Raw genomic sequence first — 14,172 nt, 5'->3', positions numbered from 1 at the left:
GAGCACGAGCGATCCCAAATTATCAGTTTGTCGATCTCCGTATCAAGTCAAATTCTCCCACTGAACGTTCACCCATAAATCTTCAAAGCACTCTCTTTGTTTGGTTAATGGGTGTAATTAGCTGGGAGTCTCTCACTCGGGGAAAGAAGGAATTCGCTTGTAAATTGGTTGAGGGGGGGGGAGGGAAGAGCTTGTGAGAGGAGAGAGAGAAAAGCCAGAAAGCTTTCAATTCTTACTGTTGTAGGTTCCAGCTTCTGTCAGCTTCTGCTCCTATCGATCTGGTAAATGATGGTCTGGGAAGAATGTGAGGTCGGCTGGTCGTTTCAAGCTTGTAAAGTTGTTTGCGACAAAGACGCCATCGTGACCTTGAGCTCAAGCCGCTATTAATCCAGGGAGGTCTTGCTTCTCCCTACGGATCTGTAGGACCCTCAGGTCACCGTTCCCGGTTCCTGGGGCGACCGGTGAGCAGATTTGCGTATCTGTTCAGGTCAGCCAGGTGCAGAAGCCCCTGACCCTCGGCATGGCTTAAGAGCTGAACTGAAGTCCAGCTTTCTTTATGGCGCCATCTTGAGGTCTCTATGCTGTCATGTTTTGAAGAACTAGAATGGATAAGGATTTTATATAGTTGCCAGAGCAGAAGTGGCACTTTAGAAAAGTACATAGGTAAGTTGTGAAACTTCCAAGGAAAAACAAGGAATTTCAAGGGATAGATAAAGCTGAGCACCAAGATCTGCTTCAGAAGGACACCAACCTATCTAAATATTTTACTATCTTAAATTACAGTGGCTGATTTTATCAAGGAATGTCAGAAAAGTTTTCCTTTATATATAGAAAATACATTCTTACTCTCTACTACAATGTTTCCCTGCCTTCCATTGTTTAGTAAAATTCCTACTGTATGTCTCATTGTCCCATGTCTTGAAAGAGTTGCTTGTTCTGGTTTCTGGCCTAATAAGAACTTTGGGCATAGTCTACTGTGAAGCTATTTGCAGGCTCCATTGCAGCACATGAACAGGACCAGGTGCTTTGTGTTCTTTCTGTTCTGCATTTTCTGGAATCTGCTCCAAGGATATTTTCATAGAGCTGAACTATGTGTGACTATGTATGCTGATGTTTTTCTAATAGAATCCCTGTGACTGGGTCTTTGAGGCAAAGCAATGGTGATGATAATTGTGACAGAGTGGGGTGGTATTTAATTCTTCTGCTGATCCACACCAGCTCCTCTCTCTTCCCCATCATAGGACACATGCACCCATCATAACATGCATCAAAAACTCCATTGAGGGAAAGTGGGGTGGGAGAGTTGCAGTCAAGAAGTGCCACCTGAGAGCTTCACTATTCCAAATCACCTACTTCCAAAGCTGCTTAGAAGAAGCAGCTGACTGGGGTTTATTTCATACTAGTAGTTAAGCCCAGGTGCTAGCGGGATGAAGGGAGGGAGGCAAGCCTAGGGAGGCATGGAGAGCCCTCCTGGCTGGTTGGCCACCCCCCCCCCCACAATTGGTGGGTTGAAGGCACATTGCACGAGCGGTCCCCGGGCCAGTCATAGGCGAGTGGGTGAAGGTATGGGAGGCTGCGGCAGGGCCCCTGGCCTTGGCTGCATGGTGGCTCCTGTGAGGGGTGTCAGGCAGTATCAGGCCAAGCTGTCTGCCAGCGGCGCAGCCTCATATCGTGGCCCCACACCACCGGTACCTACCATGTCTAGCAGGGCAGCCACACACTCTCTGCGTTGTCTGTGGGGGGGGCTAGTTGGTGGTGGGGCGGGCATTTCCTTGGCAGCATGGGTGCCTGCATCTCTGGTGGCAGCTGAGTTGAGCAGCGGGACAGTAGAGACAGGCCAGGTCCAGCAGCCAGGCACATCTGCGGACAGGCTGCTGGAAAGCAGAGTGGGTGTCAAGGTAGGGTGGGGCGCTTAGTGGCCGGCCCAATCAGGGTGTGGCCAGTTTCAAATCCGGACACTATCTGGGGGCTGGACACACTCCACCCCTTGGTCAGTTTTCCAAATATCAAGGAGAACCAATGGATAAGGATATTGATTGTATGTAAAATCACCATTACTTTGCAATACAAATAGCAAAGCCACATTGGAAAGAATGTTCATTTGCACTACTGCTGCATTTTCAGTTTAATGAGGGCAGCCTTTTCCAACATTTTGACTGGGGGGGGGAGACCCCTAATTTTTTTTTTTTTTTGTAGCTTTCAAGGTATCCCTGATGTCAGCAGGCAATGAAACAATCTCCCCCCCCCAACCAATCTAAAGAGGGCTCACCCAGTTGGGGCCAATTGGGACCAAGCTGCCAATATAAAGAGGATTCACCGTGCTACAGGCCAGTCACCGCGAACAGGTTAACCATGATAGAGGAGCCTCATTCTGAAAATGTTTGTATGGCCAGGGCCCCTCCCCTTCCCACCCCCACCAGTGCCATTTTGGGAGGGGATGAGTCGACTTGCTCAAACAGGTGAAAACCACCCTGTGTCCTTTAAATGTGTGTGTGTTAAAATGAAATCTCCCACAATTAGTGTAATTCCTTCAGGGCTCTGGAGTAACCCTGGGGTTATGCATAAACCTGGTTGAGAAATGATGAGCTATGGCATTGTAATATCCTTTTAGAAATTAGATGTACTACAAATTGTGCTGGGACAATTCAGTTGTTTGTACAACGGTGCTGCTGTGTGAAGACGCTGCATGAATTTCCCCCTGTCAGCATTTTGTTCTGTGGCCTTTTTTCTCTCCTGTCACCATGAAAACTTGCCTTTAGCCATGTCCGCAGGAACCCCACTAGTGGAGCTGCATGTCAAGAACTAATGAAGGCCCTGGGAGGGAAGGGATTGTATGGCTTGGTGTTTGTCAGCTCTACAAAATGTATCTGGCTGGGGCAAGGACACGGAAATGTTGCCACTTGGATTGGTCCTTTGGGCTTATAAGTCAGAGCATGTCAGTGCTTGTTTTAGCTGTTGCTGAATGACTAATGGGCAGAAAAGGTTCTGCTGACAGGGCTGATCCAGGGATTCTCTTATTGTCTACAGTCCTGTGATGCTCAGCTGATGCAAGAGACCAGAAATTTCCCTCAGAATCTGGAGAAAGAGATGATTTGAGACTGAGAGTATAATTGAAGCAGCACTTTGATAGCTTGCCTGCTGGAAGCATACGTTTCCTGAAATGCCTCCTTGGAAGTGAACTGCTAAACAGAATTCAGGCTTTTAAATTGTTGTGTTTTATTTTTCACTACATTAAGAGTACCATTAGTGTGAATGGGAAAAACCTCTTTTACCATTTCATGCATTTTTTTGCACCATTAATTCTATTTATAGCCATAGATCCACTGTTCTGCTGCAGCAAGAGGGAGGGGATGGAACACAAATGGACTGAGGTTCCCTCCTTTGTCTTGCTGCACTGGCCCTTTCACTGACTGGTAGGGCTGTTCAGCAGAGCCATTTCCACACATTCACCTCCAGTTCAATGCTCTTAGGAATAGCATTTCCCCCCTGCACCATGGTGCATTTAAGCATCTCCCAGTCTTCCTGAACTTTTCTCTGAGCTTTCTCAAATCCGCTTTGCTGTAGAGTTTTAGGAAAGATTGCAGGAAACTCTGGATGGATGTCTGCCATGGTGATGGAAGAGTCTGGATTTTCCCACTTCCAGTGGCATGCATCCCTTTTCTTCAGGGGAGGTGTTGGGAACCTCTCTCTGTGAAGATAAGCTGTAATTCCTGTTTATTCTCATCATCTCCTGCCTGGAGTGTGGCATCTGCATGCTAGATCTGAGTGAGACACTCCCACATTGCAAGTTCCTACCTTCTCTGTGGCCTGGCTGTGTATATAAGAGGTGTTTTTGAGTTAGAGGATCCAAAGAGGATCCAGGCTCTTCTCTGAATCCAGGCTCATTATATCATAAGGAGTTAAGACTAGAGTATAGAATCTTCTCCCAACATTGGATATAATGGGTCTGGATAGGGGGCACCCTCCTAGAACTGGATCCCCTGGACCAAATTTCTTGAAACTTGTTGGGGGGGGGCTTCTTCAGAGAAGAGGCTCTGGCAGTACCCCAATGTTTTGGAGCTTCTAACTCCCCCCCCCCCCCAGGCCACAGAGAAGGTGGGAACCTGAAATTTGCCATTGATTTCAATGGTGCCTGTTGTTTTCTATGGCCAAAATGCTTTGGAGAGCTCCGAAACGATTTGGCCAGCCCCGAATCCGAAACAGCTGTTTCAGCCATGATTTGATCAAGCTGAAACAGGTTTCTCCAAACCCAAAATGGTCCAATTTATTTTCCAGGTGCACATCCTTAACTCCCACCCACATGACAGCCATTTTCCTGTCCATGTCCCCATAGTAGCTATTTCCTACCTTGACCACTGGGGGCTTTCTTGTTTATAATCTGTAACTGGATATTGTTATAACATTCTAAAAATATGTATATCAGGTTTTCTGTAGCCTGAATATCAATTAAATATGAACGACCTAAAGACACATATTAAAAAACAAATGCTGGAAATTCAGAGAACCTGATATGCAGATTGTTATAACTTTATTTTTGCCATCAAGTCACAGAGGACTTATGATGACCCTGTGGGGTTTAGAAGGTGATAAGAGGTGATTTGCTGTTGCTTGCCTCTGTTTCACGACCCTAGATTTCCATGGAAGTCTCCCATTCAAATACTTAACTGGGCCAACCCTGTTTAGCTTCCAAGATCTCACAAGACTGGGCTAGTCTGGGCTATCCAGGTAAGGACTGTTATAACATTATGATATGTTATTTAATTATTAATAACTATAAAAAGTGGGGAACCCCTGGTTGTATGGGGGTGGGGGGAGCCTCTTCCTGCATCTGGAGGCATCATTGCCATTGCACTGTATTGGCGGTGTCACACCAGGGAGCTATTCAAGCCTCTTCTTGTATGGCCAAACCCTAGTCTTTTGCCCCAGGTCCCATTCATGACATGTAGTTTGGATAATATTAAAATTAGAACATGTATTCAGATGCATCCCCATCCGTTGTCCGACCAAATTGATCAATTAAGAACATGGACTGGGTCAAGGGAGCATTGGCCCAGATGCTTCCTTTTTCTTCTAATACACTCTTTTGCAAATGTATCCAAAATGTTACTGAAAATTGACAGGAAAACAGATTCATGAAATGAACCCTTCAGCTCTGCTCCAGGAATTGTCCCGGGAAGTTGTTCAGCCAGCTTGGTATAGTGGTTAGGAGTGTGGACTTCTAATCTGGTGAGCTGGGTTTGATTCCCCACTCTCCCACATGCAACTACCTGGGTGACCTTGGGCTCCTCACAGCACTGATAAAGCTGTTCTTCTTTTCCCAGTTGAAATGAATGTGTTTAACTTTGATTGGATTATGCTCCATTTTAATCTTGCATACGCATTTTAAGATCCATTACTTAATTTTTATTGTGGGAAGATACAGATGCTTCTCCCCAGGTTACATTCCCATTGCTGGGAATGCTCATATCACAATACAATGTTGATTTCTATTGGATGATAATGTGAAGGTGGTGGGATGATCACTTCAGATGGGAGGGTTGGGCTCCAGCTCTGGTTGTTCCTTCACATAAAAAGTTGCAAGTAGACAAAAAACTAGCTCAACAGCAAAGTTCTACCCTCTCTTTTTGCGTACTGTACCTTTTTAAATTTGCAGGGAGTTTGTAACATAGGCTGTCTTCCGAATCTGACCCTCTCCAAGGTTTTCCTTCTGTAGTTCATTTTCCTACCTTATTCCCACTTCATTCTCTAGCATGCATGAATCAGACATATTTTTATCTGGATTTGGACTATTTAGTGGCATATGTGCCTCAGAGACCTTTACAGGATGTTCTTCCTTTTTCTCTCCAAAAGTTCTTTCAGGGTATAACCATAAGAGGCTATTGCAAAGGTTATGTGTTCCTTGAAGAGAGGGGATAGCGCTGAAAGGCATTTTTAAAATATATCGTACAAAGGAGCTTGTCATAGGCGAAATCTTTTTTGAATGCACTGTGGAATCTGAGGGAGAAAAGAAACGAGCAGGTTCATGCACTCGATAGACATCCATTCATGTAATGAAAGAAAACGGTCTTATAAAGAACGCAAGGTACTGACATTCATTTCAAACCATGTTCAGAGGTATTCTCACATAAAGCTGCTGCATTCAGGTAGAAAGGATAAAGCGGGTGAGAAACTGCATGAAATGCTCTAAGGATAAAATATAAAATAGGCTACAAGACAGCTTTTATTGGCCTCCGTTTGCTGGGTGTAAAGGTATTAGAGGTACTTGCTCATTCATCAAGCATAACAGCAAGGTAACAAGTTCAAATGGAAACCGTTCTGGTAATTTCAAATAGATAGAGGTAAAATCAGAATGTGTGCATCCTAAGAGATGACCCAGCTTGATGTAAAAAATCCCAGCATTCCTCCAATGTCAGACCTTATTAAGTTGCTGGCATATTGCTGTCTTTTAACTAGATGTAGTGATGGGAGAGCTCTGAACAGATGTCTTGCTGAGTTTTTATAGACAACAGACATCAGTCACATGGATTCCCAGTTTGGATGTGACCATTGTGTGGATTCTTTAATTTGTACCATGCACCACTTTCTCAACCTCAGGATCCCCCATGTACAAATAGTAATTCCAAGGGCAGACTAAAAATCACAGGGATACAGGGACAGGAGTTTCATACAGGGAATTTTCTTCTATTTAAAAAATTTATATTTCGATTTATATCCTGCCCCTCCCGGATACCAGCTCAGGGCAGTTTACAGCATATAAGTTACAATAACACATTAATTAAAACAGTTAAAAATATTAAGTGCATGGATTCCAAGAGTGCAAGTATAGCTTACTTACAGATATTCCATTACATACCCATTATTCCATTTATTCCAGGAGGAGGGTTCTTTGGAGCTTTTATGGGAGGAGGCCAGTTCAATGTTGTTTCATTAGTCATTAGCCCCAAACAAATGCCTGGCTGAAGAGATCAGTTTTACAGGCTGTGTGGAACTGTGAAAGCTCCTGAAGGGCCTGGAGGTCTTCTGATAATGATCCATCTCTGAATCATGGTGGACATTTCAAACAGTGCTGTCCCCCCTTCTTTTCCTATGCAATATCTTTTTTTTTTAGCCAGTATAGTACTTCACTGCTATAGTGGCTCCATTAAGATGCCATGACTCCATTGGTCCCATTGTGTCATTGGAGTTTAAAGTCAAGGCATCTCTTTAAAAAAAGAATTTAAATTATACAATCAAAAAGAGAAAGAAAGAAAAAGATAGAAATAAAGAGGCTTCTGATCTTGAGTATAAATCAGATTGATACCTATTACACTATCCATTCCGCTTAAATAAAACAGTAAGGCCTCTGTAGGCCGTACCTGTCCGAGATGGGGGCCACTGCCAATTGGGCCCTCACCCCGACTGACAGCCATTCCAGCCAGCCAGCCAGCAAGCCAGCCAGCCAGCCAGGCGAACAGCCAATTGGCAGGCGCAAAGCACCTGCCAATTGGCCCCTCGCCTGATTGGATGGAGCTCCAGCTCGTCAAGCAGCGCGAAGCGTCTCCCTGCCTGCTCCCACCAACAGCCCTGTCAGCGCTTCACCAGGCCGCCATCAGCATGCTGCCCAATGACCAGCACCGTGAGCCCTCTGCCTGCCTGCAGGACGGGCCTGCCGAGAGAGCCGCCAGCTCCCAAGCCGCCACCACCAGCCCCAACGTCCTGTGCCACCCGGAACTTCCTTAGCCAGGAGGAGACTGCCACCGCCACCCCACATGTACAACGCTGCCCGGAACTATCCAAGCCTGCAGGAGTGAGCTACTGCCAGCCACTATGTCCTGCCCTGCACGGACCTTGCCTAGCCACGAGGAGCAGTGCCAGAGCCTGACGCAGGGCTGGCCATGCCCCCTCACTCCCCCATTGCGCGCAAGCCATGGACAGCCAATGTAGGGGCTAGATACTCCACCACGACCACAGGAGCCCGGTGGCAGGGAGACGCAGCCGGGGCCCTCCCATACAACACGCAATGCCCACACCACCTCTGCTCCCCCGTTACAACACCAACAATGAGCCACTGCTGCCTGAGCCTTCGCCAAGCCAAACTTACTAGGGCCGCCGTGACAGTGCCCCATGGGCCGCGGGAGAAGCCTTTGTGCTGGGGGAAAAGTCCAGGGACCCTGCTCCTCTCCCTGGCATGAGCCTGGGGTCTCGGGGAGCAGGGGGCCATGGACACCAGAGTGGGGGGGGGCTGAAAGTAGCCCTCCTAGTTCCTGCTGTAGTTTTACTACAGTGGGCTTAATTCCAAGTAATACATAAATTTAAAACTACTGTTTTTCTATAATTCCGTATTTCCCTGGTTTGGTCAAAACCATAAATCATTGTTTCATTTTTGTTCAAATCACACAGAAAAGTTTATTAAAGGTTTCCAGTTAGTTACAAATACTCCAGTTATTTTTCTTTAATTTCAGTAATTTTCCAGATCTAAGTCACCTGGTTACTTTGTTTCTTATAGCTGACTTTGTAGGGTTCATGAATCTTGTTCCTGATTCTTCTCCATGTGTTCTCCAAGTCTTTGTAGGAATTCTCTTGCCCTTGCTCAGAGTCTTTGAAGCCTATATTTCCAAATCCCAAAAACTTGCCAATGTTACAACAAATCTATCTCTGATATCTTCATCAGAGACTTCTGGTGAATCCAAAATTCTCAGAATTTTCTTTTCCTCTCTTACTGCCATTAATTGAAGATTATCTAGCTCTTTTCAAGCCTTAAATATAACCACAGCCTTGGTTTCTAAATTTGGGGGTTTCTCCCTAATTTTATCCACCTCTCCAATTGTTTTTAGAGTAGAAATATAAAATTTCTGCAATTCTTGACTGAATTCGATAGCAATCTCTTGTTTTAGATCATTTCAATTTTCTGCTAAAAATCATTCTTCTATACTCCTTTGTAATCCATCAAACATTTCTTGAAACAGATCCACAGCAACCAATTTAGGCTGATCCATTGAAGGTTTTCTAGCCTCCCCAACCTTTTAGAATAGGCCATCAGACTTTGTCATTTGTAATTCCAATATTAATATTATATAAATACACAACAGGAAAGAAAAAACACAATGTCATATAAATTTGTTTCAAGTCAATCCCACAGTCTAGTAATTCAATTATAGAATAATTACTCTTCTGTTGCTATTTACTTATGTTCCTAAACAATTTCCAAGACAACAGAGTTTCTATAAATCTTATTTTAGTTCACAGGAACCCCAGTAATTGAAACAAGTAACTTTCTCACCATGTCAGTAGCTCTTCATGAAGTAGCAGCAATTATCCAGCCACATATTCAACAATCAATAAGACCTTTTAAAGTTCAGACAAAATGCAACAGTATAGTCAAAAAAACAAGTCTCAGGAGTCTTAAATTCTCAACATAGGAGTCTGTTCTCATCATGGATAAAACCTCTGTCCATCAGTTAAGTCCAGCTTTAAAAAAGCAATTGTGAAGTGGAGTGAAGATAAGATCCCCCTGCCCCCCGCTCTGACTGGATCAGCAAAAACCCACTCCATTTCTTGTAGCCTAGGGAAGTGCTATATTGGTTTAATGCTATAGCATTCCTTGGAACATTAGTCTAAAAAAAAAAAACCCTCCAAAGAAGATCAGGTGGCAAAAAAGGGCGAGGTATGAAATTGTAGGAAGCATTGTAGGAAGTGCTACAAATATGTTAAAAAGCACACCACGTATCAGAAGCACAACAAGGATAGAAAACATAAGAAAGTTTCCATCAAAAGTAGTTCAATGGGTGTGTGTGAACAGGTAAATAAATTCCAGTAGCAGCTGGCTACTAAAATGGGTCTGTCTGAAATGACAAGAAAAAAATTATTAGCAACTAGTTACTAAAATAGAATACCAAGGCAGGTTGTAAAATGGCCATAATGTAACAGGGACATAAGTAGAAGGAGAAGAGTTGTTTTTTATACCCTGCTTTTCTCTACCCGAAGGAGTCTCAAAGCAGCTTAGAATCACCTTCCCTTCTTCTCCCCACAACAGACACCCTGTGAGATAGGTGAGGCTGAGAGAGCTCTGATAGAGACTGCTCTTATGGGAACAGCACTATCATGGCTGTGATGAGCCTAAGGTCACCCAGCTGGCTGCATGTGGAAGAGCGGGGAATCAAACCTGGCTTGCCAGGTTAGTAGCCGCTGTTCATAACCACTATGTCACGCTTGCTCCCACTGTCAACATGGACCCCATTCCAGTCATGCTTCAGTCACATTGAAATTAATAGAACTAGTTATTAATATTAAATTCATTTAAACCTAGCTAACTTGCTTTAGATTAGGGCTGGACTTCCATTCCCTTTCCTGAAGTGGTATCTCAAGAAAAAAATGCCAGTTATGATCACCTTCTGTTGCTGTTGCCTTCAGCATTAGTTTTGTCTTGATGGAATCTACTCCCTGTGCTGTAGCTTTGAAAAAAACAAAGGCCTGAGGAATTTATTTATTTATTGGTCGAGGCTAGGCGTGCTTCCCTAGGGCCGGGAACGATGACTATAACAGAAGTAATGGACTTTAACAGTGCAAACAGGTCCAAGAGGAGAACACATGAATTAATATTCAATACAATCTAATGACAGGTGGTTGGGAACCCCCCCCCCCCGATGAACTGAAATCCTGTCATAGCTAGTAGTGTCACCAATTTCAATGAATCAATCCAGTGGCTTCAGAATTAATAATACTTGGTGCCTGTATAGCAATTTCAAGTTTTTAAAGCATTTCACATGCACCGTTATTTGTGATGTTTGTAACAGACCTGTAGGGAAAGTATAATTATCCTCACTTTACAAAGAAGTGTGTGTGTGGAAGGGAGTACTGAAGCTGAGAAGGAAATTTCTTGAAGATTAGCTAGTGAATTCATAGCAAAGATGTGATTCTCAGTTCGCAGCTTGTAGCACATTTGTTTTTTAAGGCAGTTGACATATTTTGATATTTGGGGAAAAATGGACTTTGACAAAACTAAATAATACTGAAAAGAAAGAAAAGAAGTGTAACAAACATGCAACAGGTACATAGAACTCACAGAGAGATCATTAGAAAAGGATACAGTATTTCTCAATGTAAACAGAAGATGCTTATTCAATACACATTTAAATTTATCCTCTTCAGTTCTGACACAAAGTAATTACTTTACAGTTTCTTTGAGATATAGAAATGACATGTTTTGTTTATTTTTGCTCAAACAGTAAATTATGATAGTTGCAAAATTAGGAATTATTTTTAAAAGATTAACAGAGAGCAGAACATTTGTTCATGTCTGTGTTGTGAATGATCATCTTGTTCAACTTTGACTGCTGTCCTGCTTACTCAGAGACATTAGAATATAAGAGAAGCCATGTTGGATAAGGGCAAAGGCCCATCCATGCCAACACTCTGTGTCACACAGTCGCCAGAACCCAGGTGCCACTAGAAGGTCAGAACTCCAGAAGCTCTCCCAGTGTTGACCTCAAAACAGCCATCTGTATTTTGTGGCTAGTAGCCACTGATGGATCTCTGCTCCATTGAACTATCATTATGAGGCAGTGCAGCATAACTCTTACACAGTAGTTATTCTTTTGTATTTTTATCTTATACAGTATTTATATATTATATGAAATTATATATTAGTATATTTAGTGTTGTTTAAATTGGCATATCCCTTTATGGCATATATGTGGGTAAGCCACCTTGAGCATCTTTGGAAAGGTGGGGCTAAAACTGATTGTATAGAAATGACTTAGTCTCCGCTAATTTAAGCCATGATAGGCTTTCTGTTCTAAGCAGAATTCATGTGATGCTGCTGTGATACTTTTACAGTAGCAAGCTAAGCACAGATGCACCCATCTGTGTCCACTGAATTTAAAGGTCTAGAAGAATGTAAATCAACTCAGGATGGCACTGTTGGTATGCCAAGGTGAGGGGAGGCAGGGGGTGAGTGTAGAATAATTTGAAACACATTAAATGCTAGAATTATGGAAACAGTTCAGTGCTTAATTTTCTGCATCTGATATCAATAAGATTTATAACTGCTTACTGTGGCTGAATTAGGCTCTAAGAGTTTATTTATAACTTCAGAGTTTCTGACCTAGGGCTGTTCTTTAACTAGCATTAGCCTAAAATGAATAGCAGGTAGTCGTAATTTCGTAGATGTCTGATTCAGATGAATGGTATTTTTGACTAACCATTAAGATTCACATAGCAGTGCATACTAATAAATACAGTAAAATTAAAGTTGCAGCTTGTGTAGTTATTCCTTCAACCTTGTGACTCATCCAGTGAACAGAATGGAATGATACACAAACATTTGTCAGATCTTAGTCAAGCTGTCCAGGTTTGTCTTTTTTTTAAAATGTATATCCTAGTCTTGTTGTTTTGATGTTATTTTTGTCTCCTGTAAAGATTTCTCCTTAACATTTTCATTATGTTCTAAGTAACAAATCAACATAACACAGTCCTGTTTTTGTAATAAAGTGGATTTTTTTGAAATATCTGAACTGTCAGTGGTGATGTGTAGGACTCCAGGTGCTCCTGCTCATGGTTTTGTGGATGGAGATGACTTTAAATATGGGGCCCAGGTTTACTTCAAGTGCAACGTGGGCTACACCTTAAAAGGCATCCGTATTGCCTACTGTCAACTAGATGGGAGCTGGTCAACACAACATCCTGGATGTGGTAAGGCTGCTTTATGTATCTAATTGTGCATCAACCACTGTACACTTACAGAATTCAGTGGGACTAATAAAGAGCAAAACCAGATTTTTGTTTTGAGGTTGACAAATTTAGCAGCTTAACAGAAATTTTACTGGTCTCTATATAGTACACAGAGAAGAAACAACTCCTACAGCATCTTGCTGGTTCTTCCTGGCAAGGATGTCAGCTTGGGAAGAGGGGAATTTCCACTTGCCATAAGTCTAGGGCAGCTTTTCTCAACTTTGTTACCCTGAAAAATTCTTTAGGCTTTGATAAACCCCAGAAGTGATGTGACCATGCAAAATATGGTTGGGAAGCATAGCTATATACATGCCTACCCAGGGCCCCTCGCCTTCCCATTTCCTCCAGGCCCATCATTGGCCATGTTTTTTTTTTTTTGACATGACCATTTATGGTCATATCAACCAATAAATGTTCAATGAATTTTAAAAAAATATAAAAATTAATTAACTCCCACTCATTCAGGAAACCCTTCCAAGGCTGTCAAGAAACCCCGGTTGAGAAAGCCTTGCCTAGTGTAACACGTGATGTCACAGAGATCTCAAAGTTTGATCTCCAGTGAGGCAACTGTACTAGCTATTGAAACCAGAGGCTAGAACAGGTGCAGAGAGTCTTCTGAATCTGTGGTGCTTTCTAACAAAGCTAATATAGGAATTAATGATCTGCATGCCATTTTAACTTTCATATGCATTCTTTGTACATTTGTAGGGAAGTAATTGTGCAAAGCAGAGCCTCTTGTGGCGCAGAGTGGTAAGGCAGCAGACATGCAGTCTGAAAGCTCTGCCCATGAGGCTGGGAGTTCAATCCCAACAGCTGGCTCAAGGTTGACTCAGCCTTCCATCCTTCTGAGGTCGGTAAAATGAGTACCCAGCTTGCTGGGGGGTAAACGGTAATGACTGGGGAAGGGACTGGCAAACCACCCCATATTGAGTCTGCCATGAAAACACTAGAGGGCATCACCCCAAGGGTCAGACATGACCCAGTGCTTGCACAGGGGATACCTTTACCTAATTGTGCAAAGGTTCACACATTTTGTAATGTGAGTGGTAGTCTGAACCACACATCTGCTGCACCTATTTCAGTCCAAGCCTTAAAAATTGCTTTAAGATTTCATGATGTAAAATACAACTATTTACAACTTGAACATTTGAAGCACTTGGATTGGTTAATGCCCTGCTTCCCATACTTGATAGCATATCCCATTATGCATCTCCCTCAGTAACTTCTGTCTTTTCACAATTCCAGTCACTGTCCAATTCCATTTAGATCACTCATCTCCAATACCTCCAACAACTATGTGATCCATCCTAAATTCTCTTTCAGAGAATGGATCAAATACTTGACCTTGATCTTCCCCCTCCTTCTCCACCCTCACTATGTATTTGGATAGGGAGGGCAATTATAATCAGTCATTCAATTATTACAAACTTTGCAATTTATGAGCACTCAAATTAATAACATTTT

General features: G+C 42.9%; 1 protein-coding gene across 3 annotated transcripts in view; it reads left to right on the top strand.

Annotated features, from left to right (window-relative positions):
* The window catches only part of PAMR1 (peptidase domain containing associated with muscle regeneration 1), a 96,848-nt gene that overhangs the window by 68,220 nt on the left and 14,456 nt on the right, over positions 1–14,172 (top strand). For all 3 annotated transcript variants that reach the window (XM_077322173.1, XM_077322172.1, XM_077322171.1), the window contains one exon: positions 12,499–12,669. In XM_077322173.1, coding sequence (XP_077178288.1) covers positions 12,499–12,669 — 171 coding nt within the window. The remainder of the gene's footprint in view (positions 1–12,498; positions 12,670–14,172) is intronic.

The sequence above is a fragment of the Paroedura picta genome, chromosome 2 (genome assembly GCF_049243985.1).
Source record: "Paroedura picta isolate Pp20150507F chromosome 2, Ppicta_v3.0, whole genome shotgun sequence".
NCBI classification, from domain to species: Eukaryota; Metazoa; Chordata; class Lepidosauria; order Squamata; family Gekkonidae; genus Paroedura; species Paroedura picta.
Note: the sequence above shows the minus strand (reverse complement) of the source record. Positions and strands in the feature narration are given on the sequence as shown.